The sequence below is a fragment of the Leptodactylus fuscus genome, chromosome 5 (genome assembly GCF_031893055.1).
Source record: "Leptodactylus fuscus isolate aLepFus1 chromosome 5, aLepFus1.hap2, whole genome shotgun sequence".
Classification (NCBI taxonomy): Eukaryota; Metazoa; Chordata; class Amphibia; order Anura; family Leptodactylidae; genus Leptodactylus; species Leptodactylus fuscus.
This window is the reverse complement of record NC_134269.1, coordinates 96,769,648-96,789,622: the sequence shown is the minus strand read 5'-3', so window position 1 is coordinate 96,789,622 and position 19,975 is coordinate 96,769,648. Positions and strand designations below refer to the sequence as shown.

Sequence of the window (19,975 nt, the reverse complement as noted above, 5' to 3'; positions counted from 1 at the left end):
CTACTTTTCCTCCCACTCCTACCTCCTTTCCTTTCTCCTTCCTCCTCCATTTCATTTTCTCTTTTTCTACCTCTTCTTCTCTTCTTCTGCTCTTGATTTTCTTCCTACCCTTAAACTGTCTGGTTACGTTTTGTATCTCCCCCTCTTTTTTCCTACTTTTCATCCTTCCCCATAGGTTTTCCTTCTTGCTATATGCTATTATTCTCATATTCCCTCACGCGCCCTGATAATCATAGTCCCTCATAGCCCTTACTGTTACAATTTTGCACCCATAGTAAGTTTCACACAAAATATAATCCAATGCCATATACTTATATACTGTATATACAATTTATACTTATGTTGTTTGTTTATTCATATCTTATGTCCTGAGATCAAGCCAGACTAAGGTCATGGACTGACCAAAATGTTGCATGCACTATTTTTTGATCTTCATCTTGAATACTATACAGATGTTTACCATGTGATATGTCATTGTGATGTGAAATATTGAGCATTACCTACACTGCTTGGAAAAACAAAAAATAAAGATATAAAAATATTTTTGATATAGGACTTGAGGTGTATGCTGTGACTTCTGGCTACTGTTATGGAGCACTACTGCCTACCTATAAGCAGGGAGACACATTTGACACTGTAATGGGGCCCTGTGGCTGTCACTGTTATAGGACATTATGGCTTGTACTGTTATCAGGTACTGTAACCCTAAGCAAATTAACTTGTATTGTAAACTTTTAAAGTGGTTCAATCTGGTGATGGCCCTCAAAATGTTAGGGCACCCTTGGTTTAAAGAATACATTTCTGTAATGTGTTTAAGTATACTAGAACCATGACTAGTTAGGTTTGCAGTCTAAAGTTTTTCAAGGTGTTGGAAGTATTTGATGGTCTTCACCACATAGCAATAATGGTCTCACATGCTACGACACATATATTTTAGCCTGACTCACTCATTATCTCATTTGTACATTGTATATACTTGTATCAAGTGAATTTTACATCTTTGGAATATTGTCTTAAATACCCTGCTGGTCAGGCCAATATTATGTTTTTAGTGGATGATAATGTTTCCGATTATGATGTAGTAGAGGCTGAATGCAGGTCATAGTGTTCTAAGACATTTTGTTTATGGGACAAGAAATACAATGAGACATACAGGCCAGGGACTCTAAAATAAATCTAATAATCTCTTGAAGACAGATTAACCTTGACACTCGTAATGTCTTGGTACATGCATACACTCCTTCTTTGGATGGCATCAGGTTGGATTAAGCATCCGATGACTGCCAAGAGGTCCCAGGGTCAGTTTAAAAGCCTCTATACAGCATTTCAGTCCTTTAGTAGGGGAACTGTGCTGAGGGGACTGCCAGTATCGGAGAGACCCCAGAATACAGAACACCCTACGTTATTTTTGTCTTGCATCTTAACCACATCTGGCACTGAAATTAGACCAAGAAGCTGAAAGAATTATCTGGACTTAAAGTATAAGTGTAACTGTTTAATCAGTTAAAAGCCTAACATCTTGACTTATTCTTGTGCCGAAATACAAAGCCTTTACCTTCGACTTGGAGAAAGCCTCAAGAGCTGTGAATAAATATTGCAGCCTTAAGAAAAATCCACAAACCTAAAAAGTAATGGGTAATACAAGTAGCTCCACTGTGGATGACCTGCAGGCAGTGGAAATCCACCACTGGTACAAGAAGTTCATGACTGAGTGTCCATCAGGGCAGCTAACCCTACATGAATTCAAGCAGTTTTTTGGTTTACGAGGATTAAGTGGAGAAGCCAACAGCTACATAGAACAAATGTTTCGTACATTCGATATGAATAAGGTAAGTTCGTTATTACTACATCAATTAAACCAGCACTTGGCAAATATTGGGCAACCTTGGTTCTGCCTTGCATAGATTGACATCTTGTAGGCTTATGATCCACATTGCATAAACATAGTGTTTTTTAGTTGCTGCAAAATGAAAATGCAATGCAAATGAAATGCAAAAGAAAAAAAAACTGTGTTTTATAGTACTAGCAATGTCAATGAGATTTTGTTTACTCTCATCTACACATTTTTGAAAAATGCATCATATTAATCTTGTCAGCAAAATCTCCATTGCAATGTAGTAAAGAGCCCATACAGTCACAAACCTATCCCATGTTTTTCTTCAAGTCCATGTTTTTTTATTAGTATATTACAAACTTGCTGTGTTTACTCCATTATTTAGAAGTTGTCTTTCTATCAATCATACAGTTACAACAAAAAGTATGCATTGAATATTAGTAAAATGATCTTATTGCTATCTAAGGCACTTTTCCCCTTTTTGATGCAATATGACCTAATGGCCTTTTTATGCTGTCCATGTACTGGAGTGCTTTATTGTCTTGTCTTGCCCGTACTGAAAAATGTGCACGTCATAAATACGGGATCTCCATATAGGCCACGCCCCTTTTCCTGACATAAAGCAAAAGTGGCGAAGGCAGCTTAACATCTGGAAAAGAAAGGTACAATTGCTTCATAAATAAAGCACAGGGAAGAAAAAAAATATAAAAAGGGTCAATCTATGCCAAAAAAGGCACAAGTAGTTTAATAAATATGCCACAATGGGGAGGAAATTATTAATCCCTCCACATTATGCATGTCGTCCAACACATTCATTGTAACTCTTGCCAGTTCCTTACAGGCATAGATCTTCATTTTTTACATAGGAGTATGCCTGATTCATGAAGAGGTTGGAGCCTGTTTATAAATCAGTCGTTCCCATAGGAAACTCCAGTCTTAATGAATCTGTCCCAATGTGACAACACATAAACAGCTGTACTTTTCATGCCTCTAACTGAACCCATGAAGTGAAGTCACAGTACAAGGGGAAAAAGTATATAAATCTATGAATTTAATCCATCTTTAGTAGCAATCACATCCACCAAATGTATCCTGCAGCTGTAAATAAAATTAGTTCAATGTTAAGGAAGAATTTTGCCCACAAAGATGTTTCAGTTCATAGTTTGTGGGATGCTTTGCGTATCAAGCATTTTTCAATTCTTGCCATAGTAAGAAGGTTTGGACTCTGACTTTTGTCATTCAAAATGCAAATCTTTTTCAACAATTCTGTAGTCGATTTCCTTGTGTGCCTTGGGGCATTTTATTGTGGCATCACCCAAGTTTTTATTCAGTATGATATCATGTATTAAAATAAGTAGTTGCTTTTACAAGCTCTCCAAAAATTCTGGTTTTGGGGACTTGCAACTGCAGTAGGTTTGGCGTAATTTTGAATATTTTTTTTTAGCAGTGTGCCTGGCTGAAAAGTTAAGAAATGACGTTAAAAATAAATTATATATATATATATATATATATATATATATATATATATATATATATATATATATATATTCAGATTATGGGAGCAGATGCTGCACGCGTGTTGGATGAGCCAGTGCTCTTTTTGGGGAGTGGGTTCTCTTTACTGTAATTTTTTCTTATTATGCCACCAACAGTATGGACAGAGCTGTATCTAGCCTTTCTGCTGTCTGTGACAGGAAGTGAAAAGGAAGCGAAAGAGGGACCGTCCTCCTTGTGGAAGATGAAAGGAAAACCGCGCTCGCCCAGGTACAATGAAAAGACTTTATTTCGCACAACGCGTTTCGAGCATACTGCTCTTTCTCAAGTGCATATGATCAACTTGAGAAAGAGCAGTATGCTCGAAACGCGTTGTGCGAAATAAAGTCTTTTCATTGTACCTGGGCGAGCGCGGTTTTCCTTTCATCTTCCACAAGGAGGACGGTCCCTCTTTCGCTTCATTGCCTTGACGTCTTGCAGGCGTTCTTTCCAGCGGCTGCCCGTGTCCCTATTGCTTCCAATATTATACGTCATAGAGTTGTTGTGTCACACACAACTCTTCCAGGTGAGCGGACAAATTTTTTGCTTACCTACTTTTTACCCATCATTTCTACACATTGGTCGGCTCGGTGCCCCTCTCTCTCTGTAGGAAGTGAAAAGGGGCCATTATCAGCCTCAGTAGTAATCTGGTCCCCAAAAAAAAGATGCCCTACACATTCCCATACACAGAAATCTAAAAAATATTACGGGTGTTAGAATATGGCGACTAGGGTTGAGTGAAAAGATCGGATTCAGATCCCGATCTTTTACCACGGGATCAAGGTCGGAGGTTATTTCCCACAATACTTGGCTACTGGCCAATCATTGTTAGCTTTTTCCCACAATGATTGGCCAGTAGCCAAGCATTGTGGGAAATAACCTCCGACCTCGATCCCACAAGAAAAGATCGGGATCAGAATCCGATCTTTTCACTCAACCCTAATGTCGACTTTAAGAAACAAATTTTTTTTGCAAAGTTTTGCATTTTTCTTAATGGGTTAAAATGTAAATGAAGCTTGTAACGAAGTCGCATAAATGCACTTTTTCTCCAATGCCATCCCATTCTGAATTTTTTTCCAGCTTCCCAGTACATTATACAGAATAATAAATGGCACCATTATGAAGTTACAATTTGTCCCAAAACCATTAAGCCCTCATATGGCTCTGTAAACAGAAAAAAATAAAAAGGCTATAGGGTTTTGGAAGACGAAAATCGAAAAAATTCAACTAGCAAGAAAAGGGTTAACATTAATATATGCAAACTCTACTGCAGGGCCACCTGTCAATGCTTCATTATGGCCCCACCACGGTGCTACCCAGTCACTGTAACACTCACTGTTTGAAATTTTTGAAATTGCAGCATGTCAGATATACCTATGGAAACGCTGGTGGTTTCCCTATAGATATAATGGAAGCAGAAAGTCTGCAGGGGCAAAAACCGCAATGCATTTTCCGCCGCGTTTTTTCCTGCAGCACTTTTTCTCTGTGGCCGTTACATGAGACCTTAGCCTATGAGAGATTTGTCTTTGTTAAAAAAAAAAAAAAAATTAAGTGATCTCAGAATATGAGAAGGAGTTGGATATATTTGACTCCAGCTAATAAATTGTTGATCATAATCTGGGGCAAGAAGGTGAAAGCCTGCATGGAATATATCAGACTCCCCCCATCTTCCATCTCACCGAACTCTGTATGCTTTATCATTTTAAAATGGGGTTCAATAAAGTCATATACACACTGTGGATAAACTGTATGTATTACTACTGTAATAAAATAGGAAATGATTGTCCACAGAACATGTACATTACGCTCCAACTTTTATTTTGACTTTGCTGATAATGGTGATGGATAAAAAAGGAAAGTCTTCTGATTGTATCTATAAATCTCGCAGTTTTTAATTATGTTGCTCTGATCTAGTTACAGACTTTCAATAGGGTTATGTGAAATAGAAAGTATCTCAGTGTATTCACTTCTTTGGATATTCCTTCTTACTGAAATATTTACTTGTCCCCCATCACACCCTTTAGCTGGGTTTGTAGATTACAGTAGGAAACCCAAAGTCTTCCTGGTCAGCCTCCCCTGCTGCCAGTCAACTCTTGATTAGAGATGAGCGAACAGTGAAATATTCAAGATTCGATATTCGTTTCGAGTAGAGCCTCAACATTCGACTACTCGATCGAATATCAAATCCCATTATAGTCTATGGGGTCCGTACGCTTTAACTGCACAGCGCTTGCAGTTGCGCTGATTAAAAGTCAGCTCCCTCGTAACCGCAAGCTGCCTGCTCTCCCGACTAGCAAAGACAAGCCTGCGGCAAATCAACGCTGGTTCTGCAGCAGGCTCGTCCTTGCTAGTCAGGAGAGCTTGCAGCTTGCTGTTACGAGGGAGCTTACTTTTTCTCTTAGGAATGAATTGACCAGCGTTGATTGGCCAGTGTACAGCATTCGGCGAATCAGCGCTGGTTCTGCCGGAGGCTCATCTGTGAGAAGGCGGAGTCTAAGATCGGACCACAATGGAGACTGCTGTGGTCTGATCTTGGACTCCGCCTCCTCACAGACGAGCCTCTGGTAGAACCAGCGTTGATTGGCCAAATGCTGTACACTGGCCAATAAACGCTGATCAATTCATTCCTATGAGAAAAAGTAAGCTCCCTCGTAACAGCAAGCTGCAAGCTCTCCTGACTAGCAAGGACAAGCCTGCTGCAGAACCAACATTGATTTGCCGAATGCTATACACTGTATAGCATTCGGCCAATCAACGTTGGTACTGAATCAAATATTTACTGCAAATAGCTAGTAGTATTCGATCGAGTACGAATATTTCGAATACCGTAGTATTCGATCAAATACCTACTCGATTGAATACTACTCGCTCATCTCTACTCTTGATGCTTCGAGTCGACTCCTGGTCATGTGGCTGCCCCACTCTATTCTATGGACAAGTGGCAGTAGATCAGAGTCTATCATATGACCAAGGGTTGGAGTAGCAGGAGAGGAGCAGAGGAAAGAGACTTCTGGTCCCCTACTATCCTCTGTACACCTAAGCATAAAGTTTACGGGGGTTGTATGCAATAAATATTAGTAAGTAAGGTAAACCTAGTGCAGGACATACAGTGAACATTTTTATTTCCCCACATAAGCCCTTTAAATGATACTGTGAAACTAGCATAGATGATATTATTTAGTAGCTAATAGATTATACAGTTATATGAACTATATGATAGACGCTGCTAATTAACTCACTATTTAAAGGGTGGGTGCTACTTTGTAAGTGTTAATTCCAACATTAGCCACAAGGCAGTATCAGCCACAAAGTAGCACCCACCCATTAAACCGTGCCAGCCATTTAGCAGTGTCATTTGACTCATGTTCACTATATTATATTGCTGGTTCAAGCGACTGCTATTTTCACCCTCTGTTTCTTCAGTTCTCCCCCTTCCTGCAAAGTTTTCTCATATCTGAATTCCATTACAGTCCCACCACCTTCCTTGCTTCTGGAGGGCCTACGTTCCAGTTTATGAGTTTCATGCTTCTCCTGCTGCCTGCTTATCATGACTCTCATGTACTCTCAGCAATAGCAGATCTAGTCAGAGGCAAAATTCTTACAGATCCATGTAGATAGTTTTGACAATATCACCCACAGCACAGAGTACATTTTTTGCCGTTACATTTGAGGATGGACAAGACAATGCGCCATTGGCTAACTGAACCAAAAGATCATGGGATCAAAGTTATCTGCCGGAGTAAGCGACCACTCCAGGTAGACTGAACCTGGTTGCACAGGCGTCCCAATTTAGTTTCATAGTGAGGGTCTAAAAGCACGAAATCAAGTCGTCATTCCTTTACTCAATATGCTTGTCCTTATTATAAAGAAAGAAAATGGACGGCACTGCTTTGTATGATGCAGAGACCTTGTTGCTCAGGTCATTCCTCTTTTCCTCTATCAAACCCCTTCTCTGGCTATATATGCCAGTTGCATACCGCTAAAGGTGGTGCTCTACAACCCCTATTGACCAGCACATAGTTCTAAGGAGAAAAAATAGAAAAAAGTCGGGGTGGGCACTCACCATTCAGTAGTTGGTAGATGACACTTCTCGTAGGTAAAAACAAAGTCCTTTATTAATTGCGGATAAAAATAATTATACAGGGAGGGAGAAAAAACATTATCGGCACAAAAAATGGCAACAGCCGTTTCGCGTCTAACCTGACGCTTTTTCAAGCCAAAAATGCAATGCAATATATTGCATTTTTGGCTTGAAAAAGCGTCAGGTTAGACGCGAAACGGCTGTTGCCATTTTTTGTGCCGATAATGTTTTTTCTCCCTCCCTGTATAATTATTTTTATCCGCACTTAATAAAGGACTTTGTTTTTACCTACGAGAAGTGTCATCTACCGACTACTGAATGGTGAGTGCCCACCCCGACTTTTTTCTATTTTTTCTCCTTAATATGCTTGTCACTATCTAAGTAACGAACTTAGAATAACTTTCCAGAATGTGTACAGCCCCAGGGGTCTGCCATGTTTAATCTTGGCCATAGTGGTTATCATTATTATTATTATCCTTTCCACAACATGCAGCCTTGTCCCCTGGCTGTGGAATATCAATCCCTATAAACATTTGTGCTAACCAGATCCAAGGAGCACCCTGGGCGTTTCCCAGGGACTCCAAGCACACCCCTATGTCATACCTCTGTTCACACCCCTCCATTGCTTGTGCTCCATATGCCCTCCTCCTCCCTGGATGTTCGGCCACCCAGATCACACTCCTGCTTTTGAAATCTCAGGCATACGCAGTTCCGCTCCGTTCAGAGTGGTACTGCGCATGTCCAAGCGCCATTTTGGTGTAGTTCGCTGGAGAACCAAACATACTGTATACTCAGTATGCTGTAAACATCTGAAACAAATTACAAAAGTTTTGGTTTAGTTGCAAATTTTTGTGAATTTCAGGTTGAATCTAGTTTGTTACAAACTGGTCACCCATTTCTATTATGATATCATATTTGTTCCCTGGTATGCCAGATCTGTAAAGCAGTACTAGGAGTGCAGATATAAGATAATATGGATGTAAGTTAGATAACAGTTATCCCTATGGTTCACACAAACAGATGTGTAGGTAGGCAGAGGAGGTGTTCAGGCACTGTCTACACTTTGTGTGCGACCCCAGTGCAGTATGACTCAGCTTGGCTCGCTCTAGCTGTTACTGCGGTTGTGTTGCATATTGTACCGTGTTGGTTTATGGCTTGCAGAGTACTGATTACTGCATGTCACCTTGGCTACAGATGCAGGCCATCACACTGTTGTGCACATTGCATGTTGACTCTTTGGCTAAGTTCACACAGAGTAAAATGGGCCACAGAATCCGTGCAAGTTCGAACAGGATGCAATTTTTTTAGTGTCCTGCTATGATCTCTGCCTCCCATTAAAAACAAGATTCGGGTTGGAATCTGCCACGGATTTGGGGAGTAATCTGTTGCAGATTCCTCTGTATGAACGTAGGTATAACAGAATTGTTTCTGAGGCCAGGGCCCCACGGGCCGGAAATGCCGTGGTAAAAATTGCGGCGTTTTACAGTACTTGCAAAGTGGATGAGATTCATGCGAATCCCATGCCCACTTTGCGGAAAGAATCGCAGCGCGGACACGCTGCGATTTCCAAAACCGTTGTGGTTTTGAAAATCGCAGCATGTCAATTATATCTACGGAAACGCCTGCGGCATTCCTGTAGATATAATGGTAAGAGAAAGTCCACGAAGGAAAACTCTGTGAACTTTCTCCTCAAAGCGCTGCGGGAAGAACCGCGATGCGTTCATGCCGCAGTTGTTCCCGCAATGTTTTAGCGTGGCGGTTCTAGCCCGAGAGGCATTAGCCTAAGTGTTGCAACATGGGAGAAGTTGTGAGTAGCTCTTCTATGGTGCAACCATAGACATCAGTAGTTGCTTAGGTTACACAGGAGGGGAAGGGGCATGCCATTTAAGTGCCGTTCCCATGTTGGGAGCAGAGGTGGAGCGACTTGCTGCTCGGAGGCCTGCACATACGCCAGAGTCAAGTTCTGTGTGAACTCCAATTTTAAGTAAAGATAAGATGGACATTTCAAGTAGTACTTAGAAAAACTCTTCATGAGCAAACATAGTTCAGTGATTTTACACATGTAGCTTTACTATTTAACTTAACTTCATTTTTTATAATAAATACATAAGCCCAGAATTAATGTTGTAGTTAAAACTAGATATCGGCATACATGTGGTGCATCTTGGCCTAAATTGGCTTATCCTGGTCCATCAAGTTTGAGCTAAAATTTCCAGACTATCAGGTCTGGCTTCCCCAAAAAGAGTGTATGGCTTAAATGCACCAAAAATATACAAAAATTGTGTCATATGTAAGATACAATGTAAGACAACTAATAGATGGTATAAAAGTAATTTATTACTTGGTATCATGTTATTTCACAGAATATTTGCACTTTAAAAAACTATGTATGTTATATATGCACTTTAGAAACTATGGATGTTTTACATATCCTTATATATATGTAGTATAAGTGTCATTTATTCATAATTAACCATTAGTATTCCATCTTGGGCCTTCATTGTTCTGTTTGGTTGTATCACCCCATTCATTATTTCTGTCTTATATATGTTTTAAAATGTATTTAAATAAAGCTTTATATATTTTTTGCTTAACATTTTCTGTGGCAGTGCGCTTTTTTAGCATAGTGTTCTATTTACATTGCTTTGCCAATATTTGCCCTATATTTAGTCGTGTATACTTATTTCCCGTTATGTGCCCGGTGGAAGAGCTATCGGTGGTGGGGTATTCCTCCTCGCTCTCACTGTACAGCGCGATAGGCGCTGCTGTGAAGAAGGACGTACCTGACTAACTGTCAGGAACGCCCTTCTGACTGTAAAGAGCTACGGTACCGGCACTGCTAGCTCTTTACCCGGGGCACAGATCGGGAAAACCGACAGTGCGCTGAATTCAGCGCACTGTCAGCTTTCCAGCAGTATATAGAACTGCCTGTGACCAAATCGGTGAAAGGTCCTCTTTAAAGGTAAAATTAAATATATTTATACGTGGTATACTTTACTTTACGAAGTGTTACCTAATAATGTGTTAGCTAATATGCAGATTTAGGATGTTGTCTCTTTTTAAATTAAAAACTTAAATTTTATATATATGTATTCTGCAAGCATTGTGCTTCCTTCTGCAGCGCTGTTCTCCCGAGGTTCACACTAGCGTTCAACCCTCTATTGTTCGGGTCTGCATGGGAACCTGAATGACGAAGAACTTGTCCACTAAAAATGCAGTCACCCCTGGATCTGGTTTCTAACGGTTTCATAGTGAAATCAGCGGGTGACAAGTACTCCATGCAAGACTTTTCTCTTCCCTGATTATAGACGGAATCTGCAGTGGAGTCTCCAACGCAGATGTGAACTTAGCCTTAGTCTTCCCAGTTGTTTCACTGCTAAAGAAATTTCTTGCAAGGACATTCAGTTGCCACTTGATTTAGGTTAAAGGGATTCTATCATTGGTGTCAGTGGTTTTGAGATAAAGACATTCCTGGATGGCCTTTAAAAAGGCTATTTTATTACTACCTTCTTTTTACATAATTACTTTATGTAAATGAGCCCACCAAGCACCCTGAGCGTACCCCAGGGCCTCCTAGCAACCCTCCACGTAATACCTTTATACACACCCCTCCATTGCTTGTGCCTCATCTGCCATCCTTCTCTCTGGATGTTCTTCTGGCCAGATCGTACAGCTGCACGGTTCAGAGCGGTACTGCGCACGCCCGAGCACCATTTTGTTGTAGCTATCTATAGAACTCAGCATACTCAGCTCAGTATGCTGTTCTATAGCGAGCTACACCAAAATGGCGCTCGGTTGTGCAGTAATGCGTGTCCAAGCACCATTTTGGTGTCCCAGGTACCGGTTGTTTGCAGCACATGGAGCCTCAACCTTAGAAGGGATTTTCTGGGACTAAAATATTGATGACCTATCATTAATATTATGTAGATAGGTGATTACACCGGGAACATCTATATATCAATAGTTAAAAGTGACAATTGCTTCACAGACTATGTGACATCACAGTCATCGGTCACATGGTTTGCATGCAGCTCAGTCCCATTGAACTGAATGGGGCAGTTCTGCAATAAAAAAAAGGACAGCCGCTATATAGTGTATGGCACTGTGATTGTTAAGAAGTGGTATGTAGCTGTTACAAATGCTGCAGTCTCTTCAAACAGCTTATCAGTGGGTATATTGGGTATTGGACACCACCTTCTATCTAAAGGAGAGGAAGTAACTCACTGATCAGTGGGAGTATGACTGCTGGATTCCAGTGATCACAAAAAATGAAGTCCTTTGCACCCCAGAGTTTTCAATGGAGGGGCAGATCGAGAGCCGGTACAGCGGTCCCATTGAAATTAATGGAGTAGTGCACTCTCAGCTTGCTACTCTTTTCAAAACTGTAGTGTAGTACTCGTGATTGGTGGTTGTCCCAGTGGTTGAAACCCACCAATCCTTTAAGAGCAAGGCCCCTGCTGCAGTATGGAAAAAAAAAAACTCAGGGAGAGCAGGTAAAGAGCCTAATAAGAACAAAAATAAACATTTTTCTCTGATAAGATATATTACAAAGTTTCATATAGTTGCCTGTACTTAATGATTTCTGGAAAGTTTTTTGTAAAGTTAGTGACCATTTAACTATTAATGGCCTATCCTTCGGCTCAGATCTGAGTTGTAGGGGTCTTGGCTTTCAGGTGAGTGCTGTGTCGTCTTCATTGTATACCAGGAACAGCCCCATATATTATATATTGGTATTATTTGAGACTGATCTCCAGAAAGGTCATGTGATGGATGAATGTGACATCTCAGACCTGATGAAAAGACTGCAGCACTCACTAGAGCGCTGTAGCCCCTTCAAAAATCTGATCAGTATGGTTGCTCTGAGTTGGACGCATTTGATATAATATTGATGACTTACACAATGAAGACCTTAATTTTCTAAATTACAGAAAGGGTAACATGATTGTAGTATGATAATAGTCCAAAGGAAATCTACAGCAACTATAGTCCTTTATAGTCTATTTTTATATATGGTAGAATTCGGGTTTATCTTTCTGTATATCTGTTTATTACAGGATGGATACATTGATTTCATGGAATATGTGGCTGCTCTTAGCCTTGTTCTCCGGGGAAAGATTGAACAGAAGCTACGCTGGTATTTCAAGCTTTATGATGTGGATGGAAATGGCTGCATTGACCGACATGAACTGCTTAATATAATAAAGGTATGTGAGTTTTGTATTCAATAGAGTGCTGTGAATTGATTTCTGTTAGACATACAGTAGTACAACATTTACAACATTCTAGAGTACTTTTTTCCATTCAAGTCACTCAAAATGGTGTTCTCATCACAGACTTTTATGGGTACAATGTAGTAAGTAGAAAAGTGACAGTATATGCATGTCTCTTTCCATTCACTTTTATTGGAGTTCCAAGAATAGCCGAATGGACAAACAATGGAACATTACAAGAACAGTCTAGTATAGATGCAGTGCAAGAAAAAGACATGACCTTTCAGAAGGTTCTCTGCTACATGCTCTGGTTGTCAACTGCCACGTGTTGTCACGTGTTACATTACATATATATATATATATATATATATATATATATATATATATATATAGTAATAGCAAGTCTCATTATGTCCCATGATAATCAGTTGCCATTTTGAGAAGGTGTTAATTTTGTCATAGAAGATCCTAGTGGCCGCTGGACTCTTGCCTGGTTGATTCTGTTCCGCTTGTGAGGAATCTGATACATGAAGAATGGAGCAGGTAGCAGACAGTTCAGTTCTCTGTGTTTTGGCTGCACCTTGTCATTGCAGCTTAGCTCCCATTCAAGTGAATCAGCATTAACGTAGATTGGATAACTGGACAGAGCGTCTGCTTCCTGCTCCATTCTCTGTGTATCAACTGCTGCGAACAACTGATTCATGGGTGTGTTAGGTGTTGAATCTCCATTGATGTGATACTGATGACCTATCCATAGCATAGGGCATCAATATTTTAAGGCCAAAAAACCCTTTTGGGCTACAGCCCCATGCAGAGAATCGCTTCCAAAAACCGCTGTGGAAAAGACCGTTGCAGAAATGCATTGCGTTTTTTTTCCCCAGTGTTTTTCACAAAAACTCTGCAAAGTCTTCCTCTGCGGACTTTCTTGTCTTAAAACTGTTTTTATTAAGAAGTACAGAGCACTAGATTGCATGTCCACACAGCAAACAAAAATATAAGGTACAATGCACAACTTTTGTTATTTTTCAATGCAAGTAAACATATCATAGCATAAGGGTGCATTCACACGGAGTAAAATGGAGTGTAATTTGGAGCGTTTACGGAGCGTATATGGAGCGTTTGCTCCGTATACGCTCCGTATACGCTCCAAATTACACTCCATTTTACTCCGTGTGAATGCACCCTAACAATGAAAGTGTATGGGGTGGGGCGGGGAAGGGTAGGGGGGTGTGGGAGGGAGAGAGACAAAACCAGGGGGGGATGAATAAACTAATACAAAGGTATGGACAGGGCAAACATCTAGGCGGGATAAATGAAGAGCAGTAAACATATCAAGGTTGTAAGAGAAGAAAGGAAGATGTATCTCTCAATGGCTGTATTAAAGGCGGTATCGAAGGTTGTTTCTAAGGTTGTTTCAATGTGAAGTGCCGGGGCTTGAGTGTTGATTAGAAAGCAAATAGCGCACCAAGATCGTGTCTCTCGCTGCTAACCAGGGTGACCAGGTCTTGAGGTACGCTGGTCTTGACATAGTGTTCCAGTGCGCTAGTTCCTCCAGTCTGCATATTTCTGAGGCTTTTAGGACCCAGTGAGTGACTCTGCGGACTTTCTGCCGCTGTTATACCTATATGGAAAATGCCAGTGTTTCCGTAGATATAACTGACATCCTGTGATTTGCAATCACACAAGCATTTGTAAAATTGCAGCATTTCCACTGTGAAATGTAAAACGCTGTGTTTTTTGCAATGGCGTACTTGCAATGTGGGGCTCCAGCTTCAGGTCAAAGCCAACATAGTGAAATGCAGCTAAAAAACGCAGATGAAAAAAAGCAGTTAAATGTAATGGCCAAGATTTATGAAGACTGACGTTCCTCACACCGGTCTTCAAAGCCTGTCCAGGGGCGGAAGGTGTGCTTCAATTATGAGAAGGTGCTTATAAAAAGTGGAGTAAAATTTGCAGCAAAACAGCACCAAAATTCAATGTGTATCTCCAAGATAAAGGTACATTCACGTGACTGTGCAATTTTTTTCACAGCCGTCTTGCATCCAAGGGGAGCGCATTTTCACAGATCTCCATAGATTTGAGTATAGCATAGCCAGAATAGCAAGAAACAGGACATGACCTATTTTTTGGCGGTCCATAATTCACATGTATTAAATTTAATACACAACACTTATCATCAGTCTTCTGAATAGGGTTTAAGAATCAGTTTTGTACAGAGATATCATTGGGTTTCAACAGAGGTGCATGTTTTTGTTTTTAGAGTTTTTTTTGTATTTTTATATCTTGTTGCATTTCAGACAAATGTGATAGGTCGAATGTGATAGGACAGAAGTAGCTATTACGTCTAGGAGAGACTATCTTTGCATACATGATGAAGCCTGAGTAACAGTGCAGGGATGCTGGATCCATGTTAAAGGTTTGGTGCCAGAATGCGTTAGACTATACACAAGAATAACTAATTATCCATTTAGCTAAGACTTTGCCTCACTTAGCATTGATCTGTCAGTGGCGGTCAGCTCAGTCTTCATCTTCAGCTCAGGATAAGTTTATAAAAGGTTTGTAATTGTAGTTGACATATGTGTAAAAAAAAGGAAACCACTTAATCCCCCAATGCTTATGCTAATAGGAGATTCTTTGTCTTACATTTGCCCCTTACAAACCATAGATAATGATGGTTTTGTTTTATAACTTTGTATATGTCTTAGGTAGTGACCTAGCGCATTATGAGCCCAGCCTAATTTCTGCTCCAAATAGCATTCATCTGGCCTTTTGCACATACTTAGCCATGTCTCAAGGTGATTGTTGAGATGCCCTGTCAGTTTAGATGAATTTAATCCTAGTTATGAATAATCTGCTCTTAATAAGTGAGCTAATCTTCCAGAGGACAGATATTTGGAGATTAATGTGAATGTGACCTAGTAACATGGGGATTTAAGACTGAGGAACAAGATTCATATACAGCTTCAGTGTTAACTCAACGTGGCTTCTCCTAATAAATGCACAGACTGAGTTCCTTTACATGGTTTTCTACAGTTTGCCATAATTAGATTTATACAGGGCTAACATGCCCTAATTATGCAAAAATGCCAGTTATAATGTAATGTAGGTTACCTCAGCCTAACATGCAGGGACATAGCTATAATGGGTTCAGAGTTAGACGTCGCTACTGTGCCCTGGAGGCTAAGGGAGCCCAAAGGTCTCATTACAGCACAAAATGACACCAGCAGTATAGATAGCACATGGGTAATGGTGGCCCTGTTACAGATTTTACATTGAGGCCTAAGAAGCTATTAGTTAATGCCTTTGCTACCATGTGAAAAGTAAAGACGTACTAAGATGGCTATTCGAACATAATACATAGAACGTGCTATTCCGTTACAACTGTTGATATACAGTATTTGTCCATTCTCTTTTTTTACAGGCGGTGCGGGCAATAAATGGCTGCGACCATGATACTACGCCTGAAGAGTTTACTAATCGAGTTTTTGATAAGATTGATGTTAATGGAGATGGTAAGAATCAAAAAATATACATAAAGAATTTAGTTGCTGTGTTGAAATGTAAAAAAAAATTGTCCAAACCTCAGAATTTGTGAGGTCTACCTCCCATTTCCCAATATAGTAAGGCTTGGATACAACAGATTGCAAAAGCAGGTTGGAGTAAGTATTGAATATTCTCTTAGAGAGAACTTCTCCAAACAATCTGTTCTTATCACATTTTGATTGTGCCTCTGGTGATTTAACTTATAATAGTGGATGTGTATAGTGGAGAATTACTTTACTACATAAGTTATAGGGGAGAATTAGGAGATCATATAAACGACAAGCCATGGGAAAATAAAAGATGTCTCTCTAGGTCAATATGGATAGGAAGTTATAAATGAGAACCGGTCCATCTGTTATGATAGTATCTTTTGCAGGAACTGGCTGACAACAAAGAGCAGTAGAACAAGCCATTTAAATCCCACACAGTGCTGAGAGACAGATCCCGGGCGCCAAATGTCTTCACCAGCACCTGCCATGAAGCCAGACAGACTTGTGTTGAATTTATCACGGAGACTCAAAGCGCAGGAACCATTGTGGAGCAGGGGAGTTTGTGGCTTCCATACAGGCACTCAACACACCAGCAATGGTCAGCAATTTGCATGGGAAGCCAATTTACTTATCAGTATATTTTTGGCATGTGGGAAGAAACCAGTGTATTCAGAGGAAACCCGCACAAACTTTTGCCATAGATATTACATAAACAAGCTGAGGAGAGTTTTGAAAAATGCTGCTGAAAGGGAAATATTAGGATAACAGATGCAGTTCTGAGCCAATAGCGAGAACCAGCACTAGATACACTGATGAAAATGGTTAACATGGCGCTATGTGTCCAACACACCCCGGGGCCGCACCAACTCCAACCCCACAGTGGTGTTCACCAGAGCCCCAAATGGTGAGGATAGACTTGGCGGCACTGCTGGGCAGAGCGGTACGGATTGGGAAACGCCAAACACACAGAGGCAAGGCGGGGTCATGAACAGGAGCCGGCAGAGTGCACAAATCAGGAGGCAAAAGGCAGAGACAGAAGTCAAAGCAAGGGGTCAGAGCACAGGCAATCAGAACAGAAGAAGGCTAACTATCAGGAACATGAGGAAACACTGAGTAGCCAGCAGCGGTCCGGAGCCAGTCATCTTTAAATAGGTGCTAGCCTGCTGCTAGGCCGGAAACCGGAAGTCCCCTGTTTGGCTCAGGAGGAGACCAGCAACCCCCGCACACTGCATTTCTAAGATGTGAAATGCAAATACAGCTTATTCAGTTGTGACCTACAGTAATATTGGAGAGGAATGGCCATAATTTCTGGAGTAGAAGACACTAGGGATGTAAGGGAAGTGTACCATCAACACTAAAAAGGAGTATTGGAGCCTTATGAAGGGTGTAATAGGTTTTACCTGTTGGATTGAAGTTTGGGAGAAAATGAAGCTAAGTTACAGCATATGATGGAGGATACTACAAAAAACTCTATATGAAACTGGAGCAATATATAGATATAAAATCCAATTGTGGCTCCATGCAAAACAGAGCCATAAAATAGTCAAGTGAATGAGGCCTAGGAAATAAACTCGTTTAAGGAGAAAGCAAGCAAGAATCTTATACAGTATAATCATTTCATAGTGCAGTATCATCCCAAAAAATACTTGCTTCTTCAGTAGCCTACTGACCTGGTGTAGCCACTCTTTTTTCCTATCCCTTTATATGAACATGCCACAATTGCAGTTAAGCTTCATTCATGTAAAATGTCTTTTTCATGGTTTTACCTGATGGTTGGTGACTTTCTATTGTGCCGCTAGCAGGTAGTAGCGTAGCCTTATTATTGTGTATTATAAGAACACATTCAGTATCTTTTCTATTCTGTCACAGGGGAGCTGTCTCTGGAAGAATTTGTGGAGGGTGCTCGTAAAGACGAAGAATTTATGGATGTGATGATGAAAAGTCTGGATCTGACCCATATTATGACCATGATCAACAACCGAAGGCACAGTGTGTGATTTGTAGGTGTCAAAAATAGGCTTATGATTTACAGATGTTTCAGGGTCTATTTTCCAGATGAAATGAGGAAATGGATCTAACGACATTTTACAAGGAGTTATCGAAACGTAATCAGAAATCCAGAAATTAAATATGGAGAAGGCAATTAATGGTATAGTGCTCCTCCAAACCTATCATCTCAGATTTGGGCCTTTTGCGTATAATTTGATGTTATATCAAGTTAGATGACATATAGCCCTTCATGGGTGTAAATGTGGAGTAACCTACAGTGTGTTGGCTCATAACTTGTGAATGGTATTCAGAAATATTTTACTGTATTTAATAAAGATCTCCACATTTTATGCAATATTATTGAGCAGCATTCATGATCTAGAAAAATCTAGTGTTCAACAGAACAATAGAATCTCTAAATATATGATATGGATATACATTGGGTACTTGTGTGATATGCTGCAGCGAGTCTACAGGTATGTGCTCTATAAGGCTTAGGCCTCACGATGCAAAAAAAGCTGCTTTTTTTGTTGCAGATTTTGCTGCCGTTTTTTGAGCCAAAGTCAAGAATGGCTTCAGTAGGGATGGGAAATATATAGGAAGTTCTTATATTTATCCTTCCAGTTAATTTCACTCCAGACTTTGGCTCAAAATAAAGCAGCAAAATCTCAGACTAAAGGAGTACCCCCGATCAAAATTGAGATTCTGTTATGCCTAGTGCCAGAACTGGAGAACATGAAGTCCATGAAAGCAGCATAGATATGTAAGGAAGCCCTTCAGATACTGCAGAATATCAGTTGTTCCTGCAGTATTCCTATAAGAAGTGACTTATGAGTGTTTCAAAAGATATTGTTGGCTGTCATGGTAAATTATACTATTACACAATGGACAATGTTTGATCATTTTTAAGTAATGATATTATACATAGGTACACTTACAATGTTTATGCAGTGTACATTCAACCAAGTATGAGATAAAGCAATTCATTGTATATATATCTTAGCTTACCATCTATGAATAATGTACATACATACTGTATAGCAATTTCAATATTATCTATTCCTCTAAAGCTTGGTTCACATCTGCATTCAGGTTTCTGTTCGGGGAGTTGGCTTGGGGACCCCCTGAACGGAAACCTATCCACATAAAAAAGCAGTTACCTAAGGAAACCTGCAGACCCCATAGACTATAAAGGGGTCCATGTGGTTTCTGCATGGAAAAAAGTAGAGATAAAAGTGCTGCTTGCTGGACTTTTCTCTCCACATATTTCATGTGGGTAGTGGAAAGGAATGGCCAGAACTCGGATGTGAACCGAGTCTAAGGGGTTTGGACAGAGTATGTGATGGATACTACCAGACAGCACTCTACATATTGTACATACTGTATTTTTGTTATTTGTATGTTTGTGCCTTTGTAAGCTGTAAATAAAATGCTGCTTTCTATAAATAAATTGTAAATATCATAAGAAGACTACATATCTTAAATATTTATGTTTTTTACATTATATTTCTTATTGCTTTTTAAGCAAAATAAACATATCAATAGGCCAGAAATCTAGGACAGCAGGGGAATTTGTCGTCCTTTTCCAAAGTTGATACTTGAGGGCAGTGAATGTGCAGATAATGGGTGAAGGGAGGTGTTAGGGTCAGTTCACACAGAGTTTTTTGGCAGCGGATTTTGACACGGAATCCGCCTCAAAATCCGTTGCCAAAATCAGCTCTCATTGACTTCAATTTGAGCCTCTCGCTTCTTTTTTCCACTATCTAATAGCGGAAAAAAGAAGCAAGATGACCCT

The 19,975-nt window shown here is 40.2% G+C and overlaps 1 protein-coding gene across 1 annotated transcript; it reads left to right on the top strand.

The window, feature by feature from the left end:
- Nucleotides 1–1,322: 1,322 nt before the first annotated feature.
- On the top strand, nucleotides 1,323–18,216 carry LOC142203227 (guanylyl cyclase-activating protein 1-like). Its single transcript, XM_075273777.1, has 4 exons — nucleotides 1,323–1,829; nucleotides 12,503–12,652; nucleotides 16,080–16,170; nucleotides 18,061–18,216. The coding sequence occupies exons 1-4, from the start codon at nucleotides 1,632–1,634 to the stop codon at nucleotides 18,186–18,188; spliced, it is 567 nt and encodes a 188-aa protein (XP_075129878.1). The 5' UTR covers nucleotides 1,323–1,631; the 3' UTR covers nucleotides 18,189–18,216.
- Nucleotides 18,217–19,975: the final 1,759 nt, after the last annotated feature.